Consider the following 17,396-nt stretch of genomic DNA (forward strand, 5'->3'; position numbering starts at 1 on the left):
TGCTAATGGATGGGGCTGTGTTCCTGTCTTGCTAGTTGTTTGGCATAGGGTGTCCAGCACTGTAGCTTACTGGTCGTTGAGTGAAGCTGGGTCTTGGTGTTGAGATGGAGATCTCTGGGAGATTTTCACCGTTTGATATTACGTGGAGCTGGGAGGTCTCTTGTGGACCAGTGTCCTGAAGTTGGTTCTCCCACCTGAGGCACAGCCCTGATGCCTGCCTGGAGCACCAAGAGCCTTTAATCCACACGGCTCAGAATAAAAGGGAGAAAAAGAAAGTAAGAAAGAAAGGAAGGACGGAAGGAAGGAAGAGGATAAAATAAAATAAAGTGATTAAAATAAAAAGTAAAAAATAATTATTAAGAAGAAAATTTTTAAAAGTAAAAAAAAAAAACAAAAAAACAGGACGGTCAGAACCCTCGGACAAATGGTGAAAGCAAAGCTATACAGACAAAGTCTCATACAGAAGCATACACATAGACACTCACAAAAAGAGAAAAAGGGGAAAAAAATAATATATCTTGCTCCCAAAGTCCACCTCCTCAATTTGGGATGATTCATTGTCTATTCAGGTATTCCACAGATGCAGGGTACATCAAGTTGATTGTGGAGCCTTAATCCGCTACTCCTGAGGCTGCTGGGAGAGATTTCCCTTTCTCTTCTTTGTTCGCACAGCTCCTGGGGTTCAGCTTTGGATTTGGCCCCGCCTCTGCGTGTAGGTCGCCCTCTGATGTCTGTTCTTCACTCCGATAGGAGGGGGTTAAAGGAGCAGCGGATTAGGGGGCTCTGGCTCACTCAGGCCAGGGGGAGGGAAGGGTACAGAATGCAGGGTGAGCCTGCAGTGGCAGAGGCTGGCGAGACGTTCAACAGCCTGAGAGGCACCATGTGTTCTCCCGGGGAAGTTGTCCCTGGATCACGGGACCCTGGCAGTGGCGGGCTGCACAGGCTCCCGGGAGGGGAGGTGTGGAGAGTGACCTGTGCTCGCACACAGGCTTCTTGGTGGCGGCAGCAGCGGCCTTAGCGTCTCATGCCCGTCTCTGGGGTCCGCGCTGGTAGCCGCGGCTCGCGCCCGTTTCTGGAGCTCCTTTAAGTGGCACGCTTAATGCCCTCTCCTCGCGCACCAGGAAACAGAGGCAAGAAAAAGTCTCTTGTCTCTTCGGCAGTCTCTGGAGCTCCTTTAAGTGGCGCACTTCATCCCCTCTCCTCGTGCACCAGGAAGCAAAGAGGGAAGAAAAAGTTTCTTGCCTCTTCAGCAGCTCCAGACCTTTTCCCGGACTCCCTCCGGCTAGCCGTGGTGCACTAACCCCTTCAGGCTGTGTTCACGCCGCCAACCCTAGCCAACCCCAGTCCTCTCCCTGCGATCGGACCCGGACCGAAGCCCGAGCCTCAGCTCCCAGCCCCCTCCCGTCCCGGCGGGTGAGCAGACAAGCCTCTCGGGCCGGTGAGTGCTGGTCGGCACCGGTCCTCTGTGCAGGAATCTCTCCGCTTTGCCCTCCGCACCCCTGTTGCTGCGCTCTGCTCCGTGGCTCTGAAGCTTCCCCCTCTGCCACCCGCAGTCTCCGCCCGTGAAGGGTCTTCTAGTGTGTGGAAACCTTTCCTCCTTCACGGCTCCCTCCCACTGGTGCAGGTCCCGTCCCTATTTTTTTGTCTCTGTTTATTCTTTTTTCTTTTGCCCTACCAAGTTACGTGGGGAGTCTTTTGCCCTACCCAGGTACGTGGGGAGTTTCTTGCCTTTTGGGAGGTCTGAGGTCTTCTGCCAGCGTTCAGTGGGTGTTCTGTAGGAGCAATTCCACGTGTAGATGTATTTCTGATGTATCTGTGGGGAGCAAGGTGATCTCCGCGTCTTACTCTTCCGCCATCTTCTTTCCATCCGTTTTTTTAAATTTTATACTGTTTTTAACTTTCTAGTGTTTGCCCTAGTTTCACAATGTACATCTTTAATTAATCACAGTCTATGTTTAAATAATATTACATCAATTTTCACATATAATATTATATAAGAACCTCACAGTAGTATAACTCCCAGTTCTTTCTTATCTTTGTGCTGTTGTTGTCATACACTTTACTTTTACCTATGCAATAAATTAACACTGCATTGCTACTATTTTTGCTTTAGGCAGTTAGTTATATTCTAAGGCAATTAATAGAATCAAAAATGTATATTTTTTAATATTTACCTCAGACCATTTGATATTGTCCTACAACTCTTAGATGCTCTGTTCTGTTTTTTTTTCACATTTTGACTCGTATGGTTTTCATTTCTCTGCTGAAATTCCACATATGTTCCTGCATGCTGACCAAATTTTCCATTAGAGCCTTTAATGTATTAATCATAGTTATTTTATTTTTTATTTAATTTATTTTATTGAAGTACAGTTGGTTTACAATGTTGTATTAATTTCTGCTGTACAGCAAAGTGATTCACATATAAATGTATATATGTATATTCTTTTTTAAAATAAATTTATTTATATTTTGGCTGCATTGGGTCTTTGTTGCTGCATGCGGGCTTTCTCTAGCTGTGGCGAGCAGGGGCTACTCTTCATTGTGGTGCGTGGGCTTGTTGCAGTGGCTTCTCTTGTTGCGGAGCACGGGCTCTAGGCGCACAGGCTTCCGTAGTTGTGGCACACGGGCTCAGTAGTTGCGGCTCGTGGGCTATAGAGCGTAGGTTCAGTAGTTGTGGCGCACAGGCTTAGTTGCTCCGTGGCATGTGGGATCTTCCAGGACCAGGGCTCGATCCCTTGTGCCCTGCATTGGCAGGCAGATTCTTAACCATTGCGCCACCAGGGAAGTCCCAGTCATAGTTATTTAAAATTCCCTGTCTGATAGTTCCAATATCTGGATCATCTCTAAGTCTTGTCCTATTGATTAATTTGCCTCTTGATAGTGGGTTGTTTTTATTGCTTTTTTTATGTTGCTTGTGATTTGTTATTGATTGTCAGATGTAATATGTGGAAAAGTAGAGATTGAGGTACAGTCTTTATTCTGGGAAATGGGTACAACGTCTTCTTTTGCTAGCCTGTTAATGTGGGAGTTTGAGTCAGTTAGGAGGTGAGTTGGGTTTTGGTTTTTTTGTTGCTATGGCTACCTTAGGTGCACCAGTGGCTCCAAATTCCTCTGGTGTTTCCTTGCCCTGAGGGTGGATTTTTCTGTGTTTACGCTCCACCCTCAGCATTAGGTCTTCTTTGTGCACCTGTGCCTCAGCACACAGTGTACCACAGCCTTGTTGCTGGGTGCTTGCTAACCTGGTGGTGGGGAGTAGAGGGGTTCTCTGTTGTCTTGGTTCAGCTTCAGCCTTAGGCAGGCCCTATTTCCCTGGGTCTGGGGGGTTGGATCTTTCTGGGTGAGCCTACCATGTCTAATGGTCTGGACCAGAATTTCCTGCTCCTCCCCCAGGCAAGAGAGGATTGTTTTATTTTTCTTTCACCCTGTCCCAGCTGCCTTGGGAATGACAGAGTTTCCCCATTCCCCAGGGGTTTAAGATTTTTAGAGAAGGGAGCAGGTGGACCTTCGTATTTTTCCCGGAGCAGTGACTGCTTTCCTTCTCCAGGCCAGCACTTCTGAGAGGCTTTCTCTGGCCTAGTATTTCTTGTGAGCACCCATTGAGGTCTCACTGGAGAAAACCCTCGAAGTGTCTATGGCTCTTGCTAACCCAAACTTGACCTTTAGTAATTCATTAAAAATTGTTCCCGAATTGAATTCTTCTTTCCTGCCTGTATGGTGGTTCCATTGTTCTCCCTCCACCACAGGTAAGCCAGAACTTGCATCTCTCTGGGAGGTATCTGTTTTTCCTTAAATCTCAGTCTGGTTGGTTGGCCTGTAACCTCAGCTCTCTAATGATTTCAAGAAAAGTTACAATTCTGTAGATTATCAGCCTTTTTCTTGTCATTGGAGTGGGAGTGATGCTTTTCCCAGATTTCTACATCTTAAGTGAAAGTTAGAAGTCAAGGCAGTTACATTTCATACTATTTTTAAATTTTCCAGTGAAGTGAGTTTACCTCTCTTTTTCCCTCCCTGTGATATTGTGATTATTTATTTGGTCTTTGTCCACTGTTCCTGTCCCACAGCTCTTGTAATTTCCTAATAAGAGCCATAGAGGCATCTTTTGTTATAACATTTGTTTTGTTCCCAGTTCCTGAAATAGCTCCAGATCAGTAAAGGTTAAACAGATGTTTTGTTATTTATATAACCAGCCCCTTTCAACACACCTGAGTTTATGTTAATGAGGTACTTTTTTGAAAGCATCGAGATCCTCTAAGGATGAGGGTTGCTTGTCGGGGGAACCAACCCTGTGATTAGAGGGTTTGGAAGTTTTAGTCCAGGTCTGACCTCCTGGGAGGGGAGAGGGTCTGGAGATTGAATCAATCACCAATGGTCAGTGATTTGATCAGTTATGCCTTTGTAATGAAGCCTCCATAAAGAACCCAAAAGGACAGGTTTTGGAGAGCTTCCCATGCCTCTTCTCCATACCTTGCCCTCTGCATCTCTTCCATCTGGCTGTTCCTGAGTTATATCCTTTATAATGAACTGGTAATCTAGTAAGTAAACTGTTTTCCTGAGTTCTGTGGACAGCTCTAGCAAATTAATTGAACCCGAGGAGGGGATAGTGGTAACCTCTGATTCATAGCCAGTTGGTCAGAAGCACAGGAACAACCTGGACTTGCGATTTGGCATCTTAAGTTGGGTGGGGAGGGCTGTTTTGTAAGATTGAGCCCTTAACCTGAGGAATCTGTTGCTATTTCCAGGTAGGTGGTGTTAGAATTGATTAAATTGTAGTAGACACCAGATCTGCCGGGTGTTGCAGAATTGTTTGATAGAAAATGCACAGTCTGGTATCAGAAGTCCAAATAGAATACCTGGTAACCTCCTCCCCCTCCCCACCAGCTAGGGTCTGATGAATAGGGGGAGGCTGGAGTGACCACTGGGGCCAGGTTTCTCTGCTTGCCTCCATGTTGAGTTGAGTGGAAAAGGGCAAACTAAGTCTCTGTGCACTGACTTTTTTGTTTTTTAAAGCAATGTAAGGTGCGGGGGTGGGGGGACCCTTTCCCTCTACCCATTTTAGGTTCCTTGGCTGGGGCGTTGTAAATTAGACTGGCAAAAGACAGATTAACAAGAGAAAAACAATCAAGTTTATTAACGTGCATAGAGCATACACATGGAAGCACTCACTGATGAAGAGCCTGCACCTGACTCTTTTTTTTTTTTTTTTTTTAATTTTTGGCTGCGTTGAGTCTGTTGCTGAGCGCGGGCTTTCTCTAGTTGCAGCAAGCCGGGGCTACTCTTTGTTGTGTTGCGTGGGCTTCTCATTGCGGTGGCTTCTCTTGTTGAGGAGCATGGGCTCTAGGCGCGTGGGCGTCAGTAGTTGTGGTACATGGGCTCAGTAGTTGTGACTTGTGGACTCTAGAGTGCAGGCTCAGTAATTGTGGTGCACGGGCTTAGTTGCTCCGCGGCATGTGGGATCTTCCCAGACCAGGGCTCAAACCGGTGTCCCCTGCATTGGCAGGTGGATTCTTAACCATTGCGCCACTAGGGAAGTCCCTGCACCTGACTCTTATGTGAGACAGGCTTCTCAGGCGTTTCCTAGTTTTGTTTTCATGCATATCTGAACTCACCTGACAGACACATGAAAACAGATATTTTCCCACGTGCCTGCATAGAGTCACCTTCATGGCTTAGCCAGGAGTGAAAGGAAAAGTGGTGCTGCCTTAAAGCCAGGCCTCATAATAAGCAGAAGTAGGCTGGCTCAACTCCTCTGGGAGTGGAGGAAGGCTTATTAATGGCCCCAGAGGAGCTTTTTCACTTGGGCTCAGGTCTAGACTCTGGAGGGGTACTGGGACAGGTAAGGCAGGAGTTTTGAGTGGGGCCTGTGGAGATTGGAGTTTTCCCTGAGAACTACTCAGTCTTGAGTGGCTGTGGTTCACTTGCTCTGAGCTCCATGAGGCAAGATTCCAGCATATCCGTTGTTGTTGACTAGATGAGAAGGTTCTGGGAAGATGATGTACTGATCCCATTCTTATTCCTGGAAGTTATCTCTGTGACCTTAAAGGACTGACTCCTGGGAGGGAATCAAGTGGCTTACCAGATTCCTTTCTCCAGAAGATGAAGTAGGAGTTGGGGATCTGAATTCCCAATTCCTAGGGCACAGAAATTGAGGAAGAGAGAAGGTCCTGCTGAGTGCAGGGTCAGGAAGGTGCTTGTCTTCCTCCGACAGATTCTGTGTCCTTCATAGTTAGGTTGGTGTGGGATCCAACTTCCTTGGGGTTTCTGGACTGGCCCAATGCTGATCCAAAAGGAGTAGTGTGCAGGTGTGTACGTGTGCACACCATCTCCCTACGGGATGCCTTCCAATGCCAGATCTGTGGAGAAGAGACTTATAGCTTTGTTTTGGTGTCAAGATTACTAGGTCCTGTTTTGGGGGAATCTCTTTGCAGCCCCAGGTGGTAGTGAGAGGCAGGCTGAGGAGGAAAGCAAATAAGCCAATAGCAGATGAGTCCCACATTAGGGTGCCCTCTGAATGTTCTTTCTTCATCTGGTCTTATTATGTTATCTCTCTCTTTTAGACACTTTGGAAGAAGAAAGGTGTTGAATGAGCAAGCAGCAACGTGGGAAGTGAGGTGGGTGTTAATGGACATAGCGACACAAGGGTGTGTATTTTCATGGATGTTCTCTCCTTGGTCTAGTCACTGCAATAGCGATACGCCCTTGTCTTAGCATCTTCCTAGCCCTTCCCACCACCTTTTCATGTTCTTTGCTGGCCTGAGAGTAGCTACAGACCTCTCCACATGTGGCTGGACACTGCAGAAGTCCCTGTTTATGTTTGGGTGGAGGTGAGTGAATATGGAAACCGAGAGGCCCATCAGGCTGGCTAGTGCTGTGAACCTAGTGCTGGGACTCTGGCAAGTTTGTAGGTTTTAAGTCGGTAAGAACAGAGCAAAACCTACACCTCAGGGAGAATCCATGCTATGGATAAACGTAATGCCAGCCTACCCTGGGCATCAAGCCTCTTGTTAGAAGTCACCCTCATGTCGTGTCTGAGCCCTGTTGGTGTCTTTCCTGGGAGCAGTGGAGGTCAGCCTGCCTCCATTTCTCTGTATCCTGTGGTGGGAACTGAGACAGGCTCATTGTATTTAGGTCTGTGTATGAGTCATGCTGTCCCTACACAAGAGGTAGGCAGGGAAATCTGCCTGCCTTGCAGGTCTGAACTAGAGCCTTATCAGCCACTGGCCTAGACTGACATACTTATATTCTTTGCCAGGCCATAGTAAACACAGGTGTGAAGGAACTATTTGCCATGGAAGCCAGGGAGCTGGAGAGCCCCACACCCACATACCATCTCATTCCTGAGGCCAGCCGGCCCAGGGAGGAAGATGTCAGCATGCTACCTCAGCGGTCCACAGAAACTATGCAGCTGAAGAAGGAGATCTCTCTGCTGAATGGGGTCAGCCTGGTGGTGGGCAACATGATCGGCTCAGGAATCTTTGTCTCACCCAAGGGCGTGCTGGTCTACACTGCCTCTTATGGGTTGTCGCTGGTCATATGGGCCATTGGTGGGCTTTTCTCCGTTGTGGGTGCCCTTTGCTATGCAGAACTGGGGACCACCATCACCAAGTCTGGGGCCAGCTACGCTTATATTCTAGAGGCCTTTGGGGGCTTCATTGCCTTTATCCGCCTCTGGGCCTCCCTGCTAATTGTTGAGCCCACCAGTCAGGCCATTATCGCTATCACCTTTGCCAACTACATCATCCAGCCCTCCTTTCCCACCTGCGAGCCCCCGTACCTGGCCTGCCGTCTCCTCGCTGCAGCCTGCATGTGTAAGTCTGAGGGCTTAGCGGGGGAGTATGCGTGGGGCTGTGGGTTATTTTTATAATGCTAATGGTAATTTATATTTGAACAGTATAATTTGCTTTTCTTTTTCTGTGGGGAAGAGAGGCATCTTACCTTTTTGAAGAAGCAATTTCACCAAAGTCATTTGTTCCTGAGATAAGTAGGGTAAAGGATGGGGATGGGGAGAGTCTGAATCTGTTTGTGGCTTTTGGTGCCTCACTTTCCTTCTTGGGTGTCCCTGAGTTCTGTTCCCCAGTCTATGTGACAGGTTGGTGCATGTCATATATTTGTCTTGTTTTGATTGGTGTCAACATCGCTAGTTGTAACATAACCCAGGAAAACCCCTCAGTGCTGAGGCGTTTATTCTGCTGCTCCAAAAAAAAAAAAAAAAAGTTATTTTGCTTCCCAGCTTTTAATCTTAAACCAGTTTAAAGCCATCAGTGAGGAAATGGGCTTCTCTAGACTGTGGGGGTCCCAAGGCTTTATGTCCTGCAGGCTCACAGTAGGACCACTCCTTCCTGCCATTGCCACTCTTCACAGGCCGATCTAAGCAGCAGGCACCACACCAAAATGGCTGTTTCCCATTGGTGTTTCAGATTTCTTTTTGCTGACTTTGTAAATAAGCTCTGCCTGCGGCCAGTGAGGAAGGTGGCTTCTACCCTGTATTTGGGTTTCTGAGGGCAGAACCTGATATCCCAGTGGATCTCTCTTTATTTTCCTTTTTTTTCTTATGAGGTTGTTATGAGGAATTCTGTGTGAAAACACTGGAAGGGAGAGAAGATTATTGTGAACTTAGTCTAGTAAAGCTAGTGTTTTAGCTGAGAAGTGGCCCAGAATTCCCTGTGTTCTTTAGCACTGTGCTGCCAGAGGCACTTAATTATACTCTGTTCTTTCCATATCTTTGCTTGCAAAAGCTTTGGCAGTATGTGTAGTTTATCCACAGTGTTAAAAATAGACTGACAGTACCTTGGACTTAGCCGTAAAGGATTGTACAGTATGCTGTGACTCCTGACTTTAAGGAATTTATTAAAGACAGATGTTAAAAGGGAACTCTTCCACAGATACCCCTGTGAGGAGAGAAAGTGGGAACTCAGCTGTATATCTTATAGGGTTTCACCAGGGGGACTCTAGCCTGACTGAGCTCTCTAAAAAAGGGAATAGGGCTTCCCTGGTGGCGCAGTGGTTGAGAATCCGCCTGCCGATGCAGGGGACATGGGTTCGTGCCCCGATCCGGGAAGATCCCACATGCCGCAGAGCGGCTGGGCCCGTGAACCATGGCCGCTGAGCCTGCGCGTCCGGAGCCTGTGCTCCGCAATGAGAGAGGCCACAACAGTGAGAGGCCCACGTACCACAAAAAAATTAATAAAAAAAAAAAAAGGGAATAATTTTCTGAATATAAAACATGTTTGTTCAGGAGAAAATTAAATTAGCCTCAAATCACCTATAATCTACCACCAAGACATGAGTACTTTTATTTTTTTTTAATATTTATTTATTTATTTTGGCCGCGTCATGCAGCGACTGAACCCGTGCCCCCTGCATTGGGAGCTCAGAGTCTTAACCGCTGGACTGTCAGGGAAGTCCCCAGACAGGAGTACTTTTTTTTTTTTTTGCGGTAGGCGGGCCTTTCACTGTTGCGGCCTCTTCCGTTGCGCAGCACAGGCTCCGGACGCACAGCCTCAGCGGCCACGGCTCATGGGCCCAGCCGCTCCGCGGCATGTGGGATCTTCCCGGACTGGGGCACGAACCCATGTCCCCTGCATCGGCAGGCGGACTCTTAACCACTGCGCCACCAGGGAAGCCCCAGGAGTACTTTAAAAAAAAAAAAATTATTTATTTGTTTTTGGCTGCGTTGGGTCGTCGTTGTTATGCGTGGGCTTTTCTTTAGGCTTTTGTCTAGTTGTGGAGAACGGGGGTGGGGGTGGGGGCTGCTACTCTTCGTTGTGGTGCACAGTCTTCTTATTGCGGTGGCTTCTCTTTGTTGCGAGCCTGGGTTGTAGGCGTACGGGCTCCGGTAGTTGTGGCTCGCAGGCTGTAGAGCGCAGGCTAAGTAGTTGTGGCGTACGGGCTTAGTTTGCTCGCGGCGTGTGGGATCTTCCCGGACCAGGGCTCGAACCTGTGTCCCCTGCATTGGCAGGCGGGTTCTTAACCCTTGCGCCACCAGGGAAGCCCGACATATGGGTACTTTTAATAGTTCAGTTACGTCTTCATTTCTTTCTATTATAGAATTGGAATCATACTTTGCATATAACTTGATATTCTGCTTTTTAAACTTAGTATATCATGGATTTCCCCCCTTTTTGTGAAATGTTCTTCAAAAGAAACCTTTTTTTAAAAATAAATTTATTTATTTATTTTTGGCTGCGTTGGGTCTTCGTTGTGGTACTCGGGCTTTTCATTGTGGTGGCTTCTTTTGTTGCGGAGCACGGGCTCCAGTAGTTGTGGCTCGTGGGCTCTAGAGCGCAGGCTCAGTAGTTGTGGCACATGGGCTTAGTTGCTCTGCGGCATGTGGGATCTTCCTGGACCAGGGCTCGAAGCTGTGTCTCCTGCATTGGCAGGCGGATTCTTAACCACTGCTCCACCAGGGAAGTCCCAAAAGAAACATTTTTTAAAGTTATATATATGTATATATATATATATATACACACACATATATATGTATATATATATATACATATATGTATATATATATCTTGTTTTTTATTAAAAGGTGATGCATAGACCCTACAGAGCATTAGAAAAATGCAAAAAAGAAAAAAGAAAGTTAAAATCACTCATGATTTTACCTGCCAGAGAACTATTGTTATTATTTGTGTGAAATACCTTCCGCTATTTTTTTTTTCTGCTTATCCATCATTTAAAAAAAGTAGCGCGTCCGGAGCCAGTGCTCCGCAATGGGAGAGGCCACAACAGTGAGAGGCCCGCATACCGCAAATAAATAAATAAATAAATAAAATAAAAATTAAAAAAGTACCCTTGAGGGCTTCCCTGGTGGCGCTTTGGTTGAGAGTCTGCCTGCCGATACAGGGGACACGGGTTCGTGCCCCGGTCCGGGAGGATCCCACATGCCGCGGAGCGGCTAGGCCCGTGGCTGCTGAGCCTGCGCCTCCGGAGCCTGTGCTCCGCAACGGGAGAGGCCACAACAGTGAGAGGCCCGCATACCGCAAAAAAAAAAAAAAAAAAAAAAAAATGTACCCTTGAGATCATACTCTTTGTGGTTTGTATACTGTATTTTAAAAAATTTAATATTTAATCCCTTTCACCAAATATTTTTAGAAAACATGGTTTGGGACACACAAGTAGTTTCCAGGCAGTGTAATATAGTGGTTAAGATCATAGCCTCCCTTGGGAGTTCCCTGGTGGCCTTGTGGTTAGGATTCCAAAAAAAAGGACTTCCTGGTGGTCCAGTGGTTAAGACTCCGGGCTTCCACTGCAGCGGGTGTGGGTTCAATCCCTGGTTGGGGAACTAGGATCCCGTATGCATGGCCAGTGGGTGGGGGGAGGGGGAAGATCATAGGCTTCCATGCCAGACTGGGTTTGATTCCAGCTTTACCATTGAGTAGCTATTGACCTTGGAGGAGATAGTTAACTGGTGCCTTAATTTTCTCATTTTGTAAAATGGGAATATTGATTGTACTGTGAACTGAAAAAAACATGCACAACCTAAAAGTTGAGAATTGTTTTATTCAGCAGGCAAAACTGAGGACTTAAGCCTGGGGCACAGCATCTCAGATAGCTCTGAGACACTGCTGCAAAGAGGTAAGGGAGGGCCCGGGATATATAGGAGTTTTTGCAACAAAGAGCAGGTAGTCGGAACATCAAAAGATTACTGTTTTTTGTTTGTTTTTGTTTTTTCGCTGCCGAAAAAATGGGATCGAACCCATGCCCCCTGTAGTGGAAGCTTGGAGTCTTACCCACTGGACCGCCAGGGAAGTCCCAAAAGATTACTGTTAATTAAAGAAAACCAGATATCTCGTTAAGGAATTTAGCGCTTTTCTATGTATGGAAAAATGCAAAAGTCAGGGCTCATTGAAATCATTCCTTTGATATGTAGCTCAGCTATCTGGGGCCAGTATCCTGTGGTTTCTCAACCTAAGTCTCTTCAGGGTGCACTGTCGGGGGTGGCTGCAGTTAGTGGGTGGCTGACTGATAGATGGCAGGCATCTGTTTCTATCCTGAGTTCCCTCAGGGCTCTCCGTGGAGCAGCTGTTTTGTGATGGCTCGATGGCTGCAACATTCTTTGTTTACTGATATGGCAGGCAACATTTTTTTTTCATTTCATTGATAGTACCTATCTGAAAAGATTGTTTTGAGGAATAAGTGAATCAATACAAATAAAGTACAATACTTCTCTCTTCCTGGCATATAGTAAATGCCCTATAATATCGTTATTAAAAATAATGCTGCTGTGTAGAAACCATTTTCAGAGTTTCTTCATATTTTATTAGGATAAAATTATTAAAGAGAAATCCCTGTGTCTAAAGAATTAAACTGTTTTAAGTTTCTTCGTGTTTTACCCAGTTGCTTTCTAGAAGGTTTCGTGAATTTGTACTCTTTTCTGAGCACCTGTGAGTGCCTGTGCATGGGTCCCTTGATGGCCTTAGGATGAATTCCAAGAATAACCAAATCAAAGGGCAACTCTGTACATAATTTTTCACATAAAGAAGATTTTTGTTTGTTAAATCTTTTTTCTTTTATGATTTTTCCCATTGTTTTTTCTGCTTAGGAAGCCCATCCCCACACTATGAACTGATCTTTTGATTGGAGGAGAGACCTCACCTCTTAGAAATGCAGAGTTATGGTATCATATAACTTCTTTCATTCAAATATACTTTTACGCAGCTTACTCAGTATTTGCATTACCAAAAACCCCTATTCCAGAAACCAAGGCATTTCCATAAAGCGGGCCTGAGGACGGGAAACTTGTCAGAGGTGGTGCCAAATCATTAAAACCTTGTCCCATCCTAACAGACTAGGTTTTAGGGCTCAGTTTACTCCCCTTCTTGGAAATTAGGGTGTAGAATCAAGCTGATGTATCATCCAGCTAAGCTGGGCTGTGCTGGAGGGAGCCTCCTTGGACAGAGGTGGCACTGAGAGCAGCCTGGTCTCAAGAGACCTAAATTGGAAGAAACCAACTATGTCATAATTAGGGGAAAAAACAAAGATCTGCACTGAATGCTGGGTGAGGCTTGGGTAGGAGAATTACTTTAGTCTCGAGACTGAGACATGAGAGGGGTCCAGGTTAGTTGGGAGACTGCTTAAAGAAGTTATATCCATGCTAAACTAGACAATTAAAGTTCCATCCTAGAAGAAAGGGCCTAGGCAGTCTCCATATAACTAACTCTAGGGCAGAGCTGCAAGCTGGTGGCCCACGGGCCACCCTTGGCCCACAGATATATTGGGCCTGCATAGTGTTCTACATAGTTTTGAATTACTTGCCAACATTTAAAAATCAGGACTTGACCTTTCTCTTGAAAAATCAAAAGTTCTGGCAAACTTGGACCCATATTCCAGCCTCACACAATCAGCTGCATTTGAGTAGTGGTTACTCCTTTAAATGGAGCATATATTCTCCCATTCACTGCAGTCCCCGACTCCCTCTTGTTTTATATCCAGACATTCTTGCCTTTGCTCATTTATATTACCTTCTCGGGCCCTGAAGGCATTGCTGTTTCAGATCCTGGCTTCCAGCAGCCCTCCACCCCAGTCCCAGGTTATACATGGCAGGGAGATACATCCAAGCAGCTTTTTTTTTTTTTTTTTTTTTCTATTTCAGATGTCTTAGGTACTCATTATATCAGAACAGTGGTTCTCAACTGGAGATGAGATTCCCCCCCCCAGGAGACATTTGGCAAGGTTTGGAGACATTTTTGGTTGTTGCATCTGCTGGGAAGGGGTGTTGCTGGCATCTAGTGGGTACAGGTCAGGAGTGCTGCTGAACATCCTATAATGCACAGGACAGCCCCGCATGACAGACTTATCTGGCCCAAAATGTCAATTGTGCTGAGATTGAGAAACTGTCATTCTGCTGTTATGTATTCTGGGATCTTGGACTCTTCTGTGGTGGGTGGGGCCTCAGGCTGCCCGCTGAACTCAGTATGCTTAGGGGCTCTTATTCACTTATGGGACTGTAGGGGAAAATGGCACTTCTTGAGGTCCATAGGTCCTTTCTCTGACCAGGTGCCCAGCAGTATTCTCAGTAGCCCAGGTGCCCAGCATTGTAGGAGTACTTGATTTGTCTGCAGAAGTGTGTGTTTCTGGCTTAGGTCTTGGTGCATTTATCGTTGTGGGATCCTGTCTGCTATGTAACCTCAAATACATCATTGGAGAGTATTTGCCATGAACTGACATGGAAGTCAGTTCAGCACTGACACAGTGGCATCAGCAGAGGTCTGCTCACAGCTGAGACTCCATTGTCCCTGAGGGTTTGTTTGGTAAGGCTGACAGGGAAGGGAGGAGGCGGGGAAGGAAGAAGGAAAGGGAGACTGTCAAGGGTGAGACTGCAGTGAGGAAACACTGTGTGATGCCTGAATGGCTTCCTATTGCCTCTTGCTGTCTTGGACTCATGCCTGGGCAGGGTTCTGAGTAGGAAGGATACTCTCCCCTATTTTGGTCAGTTGTTGCTATGGATAGACAGCTTTTATGTTCTGACAGTGACAGGCCTGAGGAGGACTGGTCTTGACCACAGTTGCTCAAAAACCCTGGATTCTAACCCTATATATAGTTTGAATGTTTTGATAATAAGACTAAATATGTATACTTGTGTAATTAAAAACAAGGAGGCTTTTAAAAAAGACATGTACATTATGTATTCATACACATGCCAAGAGGTAGCTTCTGATTCCAGGATCTCCATTTGGAAGGGTTTACCTCTCCTAGACTGTTGTAGAATATTTCTCTCCTAAGAGACTTGTAGCTGTTTTTTTCCCCTTCTTTTTCTTTTCCCATTTTGTCGTTGTTGTTAAGGATTGCACTCCTCTGTCCTTGAAGACCTGTTTGTGGGAGGAATTGGAAGGTTCCTTTTCCTCCCAGTGCTTGTAGAAGGGAGCTGCGACAGTCAGCATAACTGGAACTACAGCTTCAGATGCCAGGCCATCTCCTCATCAGAAGGAGAGTATGAGAGGTGCAGTTTTGTCTGTGGGCACGTGTATTATTCAGGATTAGTCTGGGTTTCAAACAACTGAAAACCAAAAGGAGCATGGCTCAAGCATGTTGAAATTTATTTCTCTTACATGTTAAATGTAGGCAGCGTGGGGCTAGTAGGATGACTTCATAATTCTTCAGGTTCCTTCCTTCTGTTTTACTGCTCTGCCATCCTCAGCATGTGACTTCTGGCTGGTGGTCCAGGATGGCTACTCAAGCTCTAGTCATGTCTGCGTTGTAGCTGACAGGAAGGACAAAGAAAGGCACCTCTCACCCTTCAAAGATACTCCTATAAGGTCTTACTTATGTGACACTTTGCTTATATCCCTGGGTTAAGAACTTAGTTACTTGGCCATACCTGCCTGCAAAAGAGGCTGGGAAATGTCATCATTATTTTGGGCAGCCAGACTCCAGCTAAAATTTCTATTACTAAGGAAAGATGGAAGAACAGATATTAGAAGATATGTAGCCATCTTTGCCACAAAGAGACTTTGGGGATTTGTTTCTGCTTAGGGATTGGATCTGGATCTGCTATTTGAGTATTTCTCAGCAACAAGCCCCTAGAGAGCCTGGAAGACCCTCACATGGGTCCCACACTCATTGGTGCAGGCTTGCAGCAAGGAAATGAGATCGGAGGAAGGGGGAAGGCGTGGATGTTTTAATTGTGGTAGTTGAGTCTGAGTGCTTGGCCTCCAGGCTTAGCCTGGCTGTCTTGTATTTGAGCTCTGGTATAGTCCTTGCTGCTAGATGGGAATGGGAGGGAGTTCTGGGAGGCGGGCGGGGGGTGGGGTGGGGAGATGGGGGTTCAGATGGTGAAATTTTGTTTCTTAATTAGAATCAGGAAAACATTCGAGGGAGTTGGCTTCTGCTTGGTAGACTGTTCTCGGAGCTCTCTGTTCTCTGGCAGGGCTGAGAATCCAGTGAAGCAAGCAGGGCTCCTGGGGCCAGCATTTAAGGATGCACTCACTCTCAGGTTTGCCAGGTTGTCCCCTGACAGTGAGTGCCCTGGGCTCCTTACTCACCTTACTCTACTCCTGGTCCTGCTCCCTGGCTACATAGTGTTGTTGTTGGTTTATAAATTTTATTTATTTATTTATTTATTTTTGGCTGCGTTGGGTTTTCGTTGCTGCGCGTGGGCTTTTCTCTAGTTGCGGCCAGCGGGGGCTACTCTTCGTTGTGGTGCGCGGGCTTCTCATCGCGGTGGCTTCTCTTGCTGCAGAGCAGGGGCTCTAGGCACATGGGCTTCAGTAGTTGTGGCTCGTGGGCTCTAGAGCGCAGGCTCAGTAGTTGTGGCGCACGGGCTTAGTTGCTCGTGGCATGTGGGATCTTCCCGGACCAGGGAGCAAACCCGTGTCCCCTGAACTGGCAGGCGGATTCCTAACCACTGCACCACCAGGGAAGTCCTACATAGTGGGTTTTTGTTTGTTTATTTTTTTAATTTACTTTTGGCTGTGTTGGGTCTTCGTTGCTACGCGCGGGCTTTTCTCTAGTTGTGGCGAGTGGGGGCTACTCTTCGTTGTGGTGTGTGGGTTTCTCATTGCGGTGGCTTGTCTGTTGCGGAGCGTGGGCTTTGGTAGTTGTGGCTCATGGGCTCTAGAGCGCAGGCTTAGTAGTTGTGGCGCACGGGCTTAGTTGCTCGCGGCATGTGGGATCTTCCCGGACCAGGGCTCGAACCCGTGTCCCCTGCATTGGCAGGCAGATTCTTAACCACTGCACCACCAGGGAAGTCCTACACAGTGTTTTAAATTAAGTACTTTTATTGAGAAAGAAGTGTATGTGCATGGTAAGTAAGTCAAAGTATATAAAATGGAGTACAGTGGAAAAGTCTCTTCCCTCTCAGAGCTTTAGTCTTCCTCCCTGAGGCAGCTGCTGTGACCAGGCTTTTGTGTATCCTTCCATCCGGTCTTTGAGAAGGGGCTCTGCAGGGGCTTCCTTTGAGGTGCTGCCTTCACTCATTGAATTCCCACTGTGTGCAGAGAGGCCCAAGCCATGGGGGCAGTTTGTAGCAGGATGGAGTGAAGGAAAAGGAGCAGAACCCAGAGGAGGGAGTGCCTGTCAGTGGGCTGAGGAGTGTGTCAGCTTCTCTCCCCATCTTGCAGCCACATTTCAGTGCTACAAACCAGAAGCACAGCAAGCACAGCCAGGACATTGTGACACAGCCTCTTTCTCCATGTGTATGTCCATCTTTCTGTTTCTATCGCTCTTCTTGTCTCCATCTCTTTGTCTCTGCCTCCTTGTCTTTGTCTCTTGTCTGTCTTGCCTCTGCCTCTGTCTTCTGTATATTTTTGTGTCTATTTTTGTGTCTTTCCTCATCAACCTTTTTTTTTTTTTAACATCTTTTTTTTTTTTTTTTTTTTTTTTTTTTTTGCGGTACGCGGGCCTCTCACTGTTGTGGCCTCTCCCGTTGCGGAGCACAGGCCCCGGACACGCAG

The 17,396-nt window shown here is 46.6% G+C and overlaps 1 protein-coding gene across 8 annotated transcripts in view; it reads left to right on the forward strand.

Moving 5' to 3' along the window:
* SLC7A6 (solute carrier family 7 member 6) overlaps positions 1-17,396 on the forward strand; it is a 41,730-nt gene that overhangs the window by 10,856 nt on the left and 13,478 nt on the right. For 7 of the 8 annotated variants that reach the window (XM_024124816.3, XM_024124817.3, XM_024124820.3 and 4 more), the window contains 2 exons: positions 6,558-6,611; positions 7,253-7,808. In XM_024124816.3, coding sequence (XP_023980584.1) covers positions 7,289-7,808 — 520 coding nt within the window. In that variant the 5' untranslated portion in view covers positions 6,558-6,611; positions 7,253-7,288. Of the gene's footprint in view, positions 1-5,817; positions 5,837-6,557; positions 6,612-7,252; positions 7,809-17,396 lie in introns of those variants that run through there. The other variant, XM_028477442.2, reaches the window with a different exon arrangement.

The sequence above is a fragment of the Physeter macrocephalus genome, chromosome 17, assembly GCF_002837175.3.
Source record: "Physeter macrocephalus isolate SW-GA chromosome 17, ASM283717v5, whole genome shotgun sequence".
Lineage (NCBI taxonomy): Eukaryota > Metazoa > Chordata > Mammalia > Artiodactyla > Physeteridae > Physeter > Physeter macrocephalus.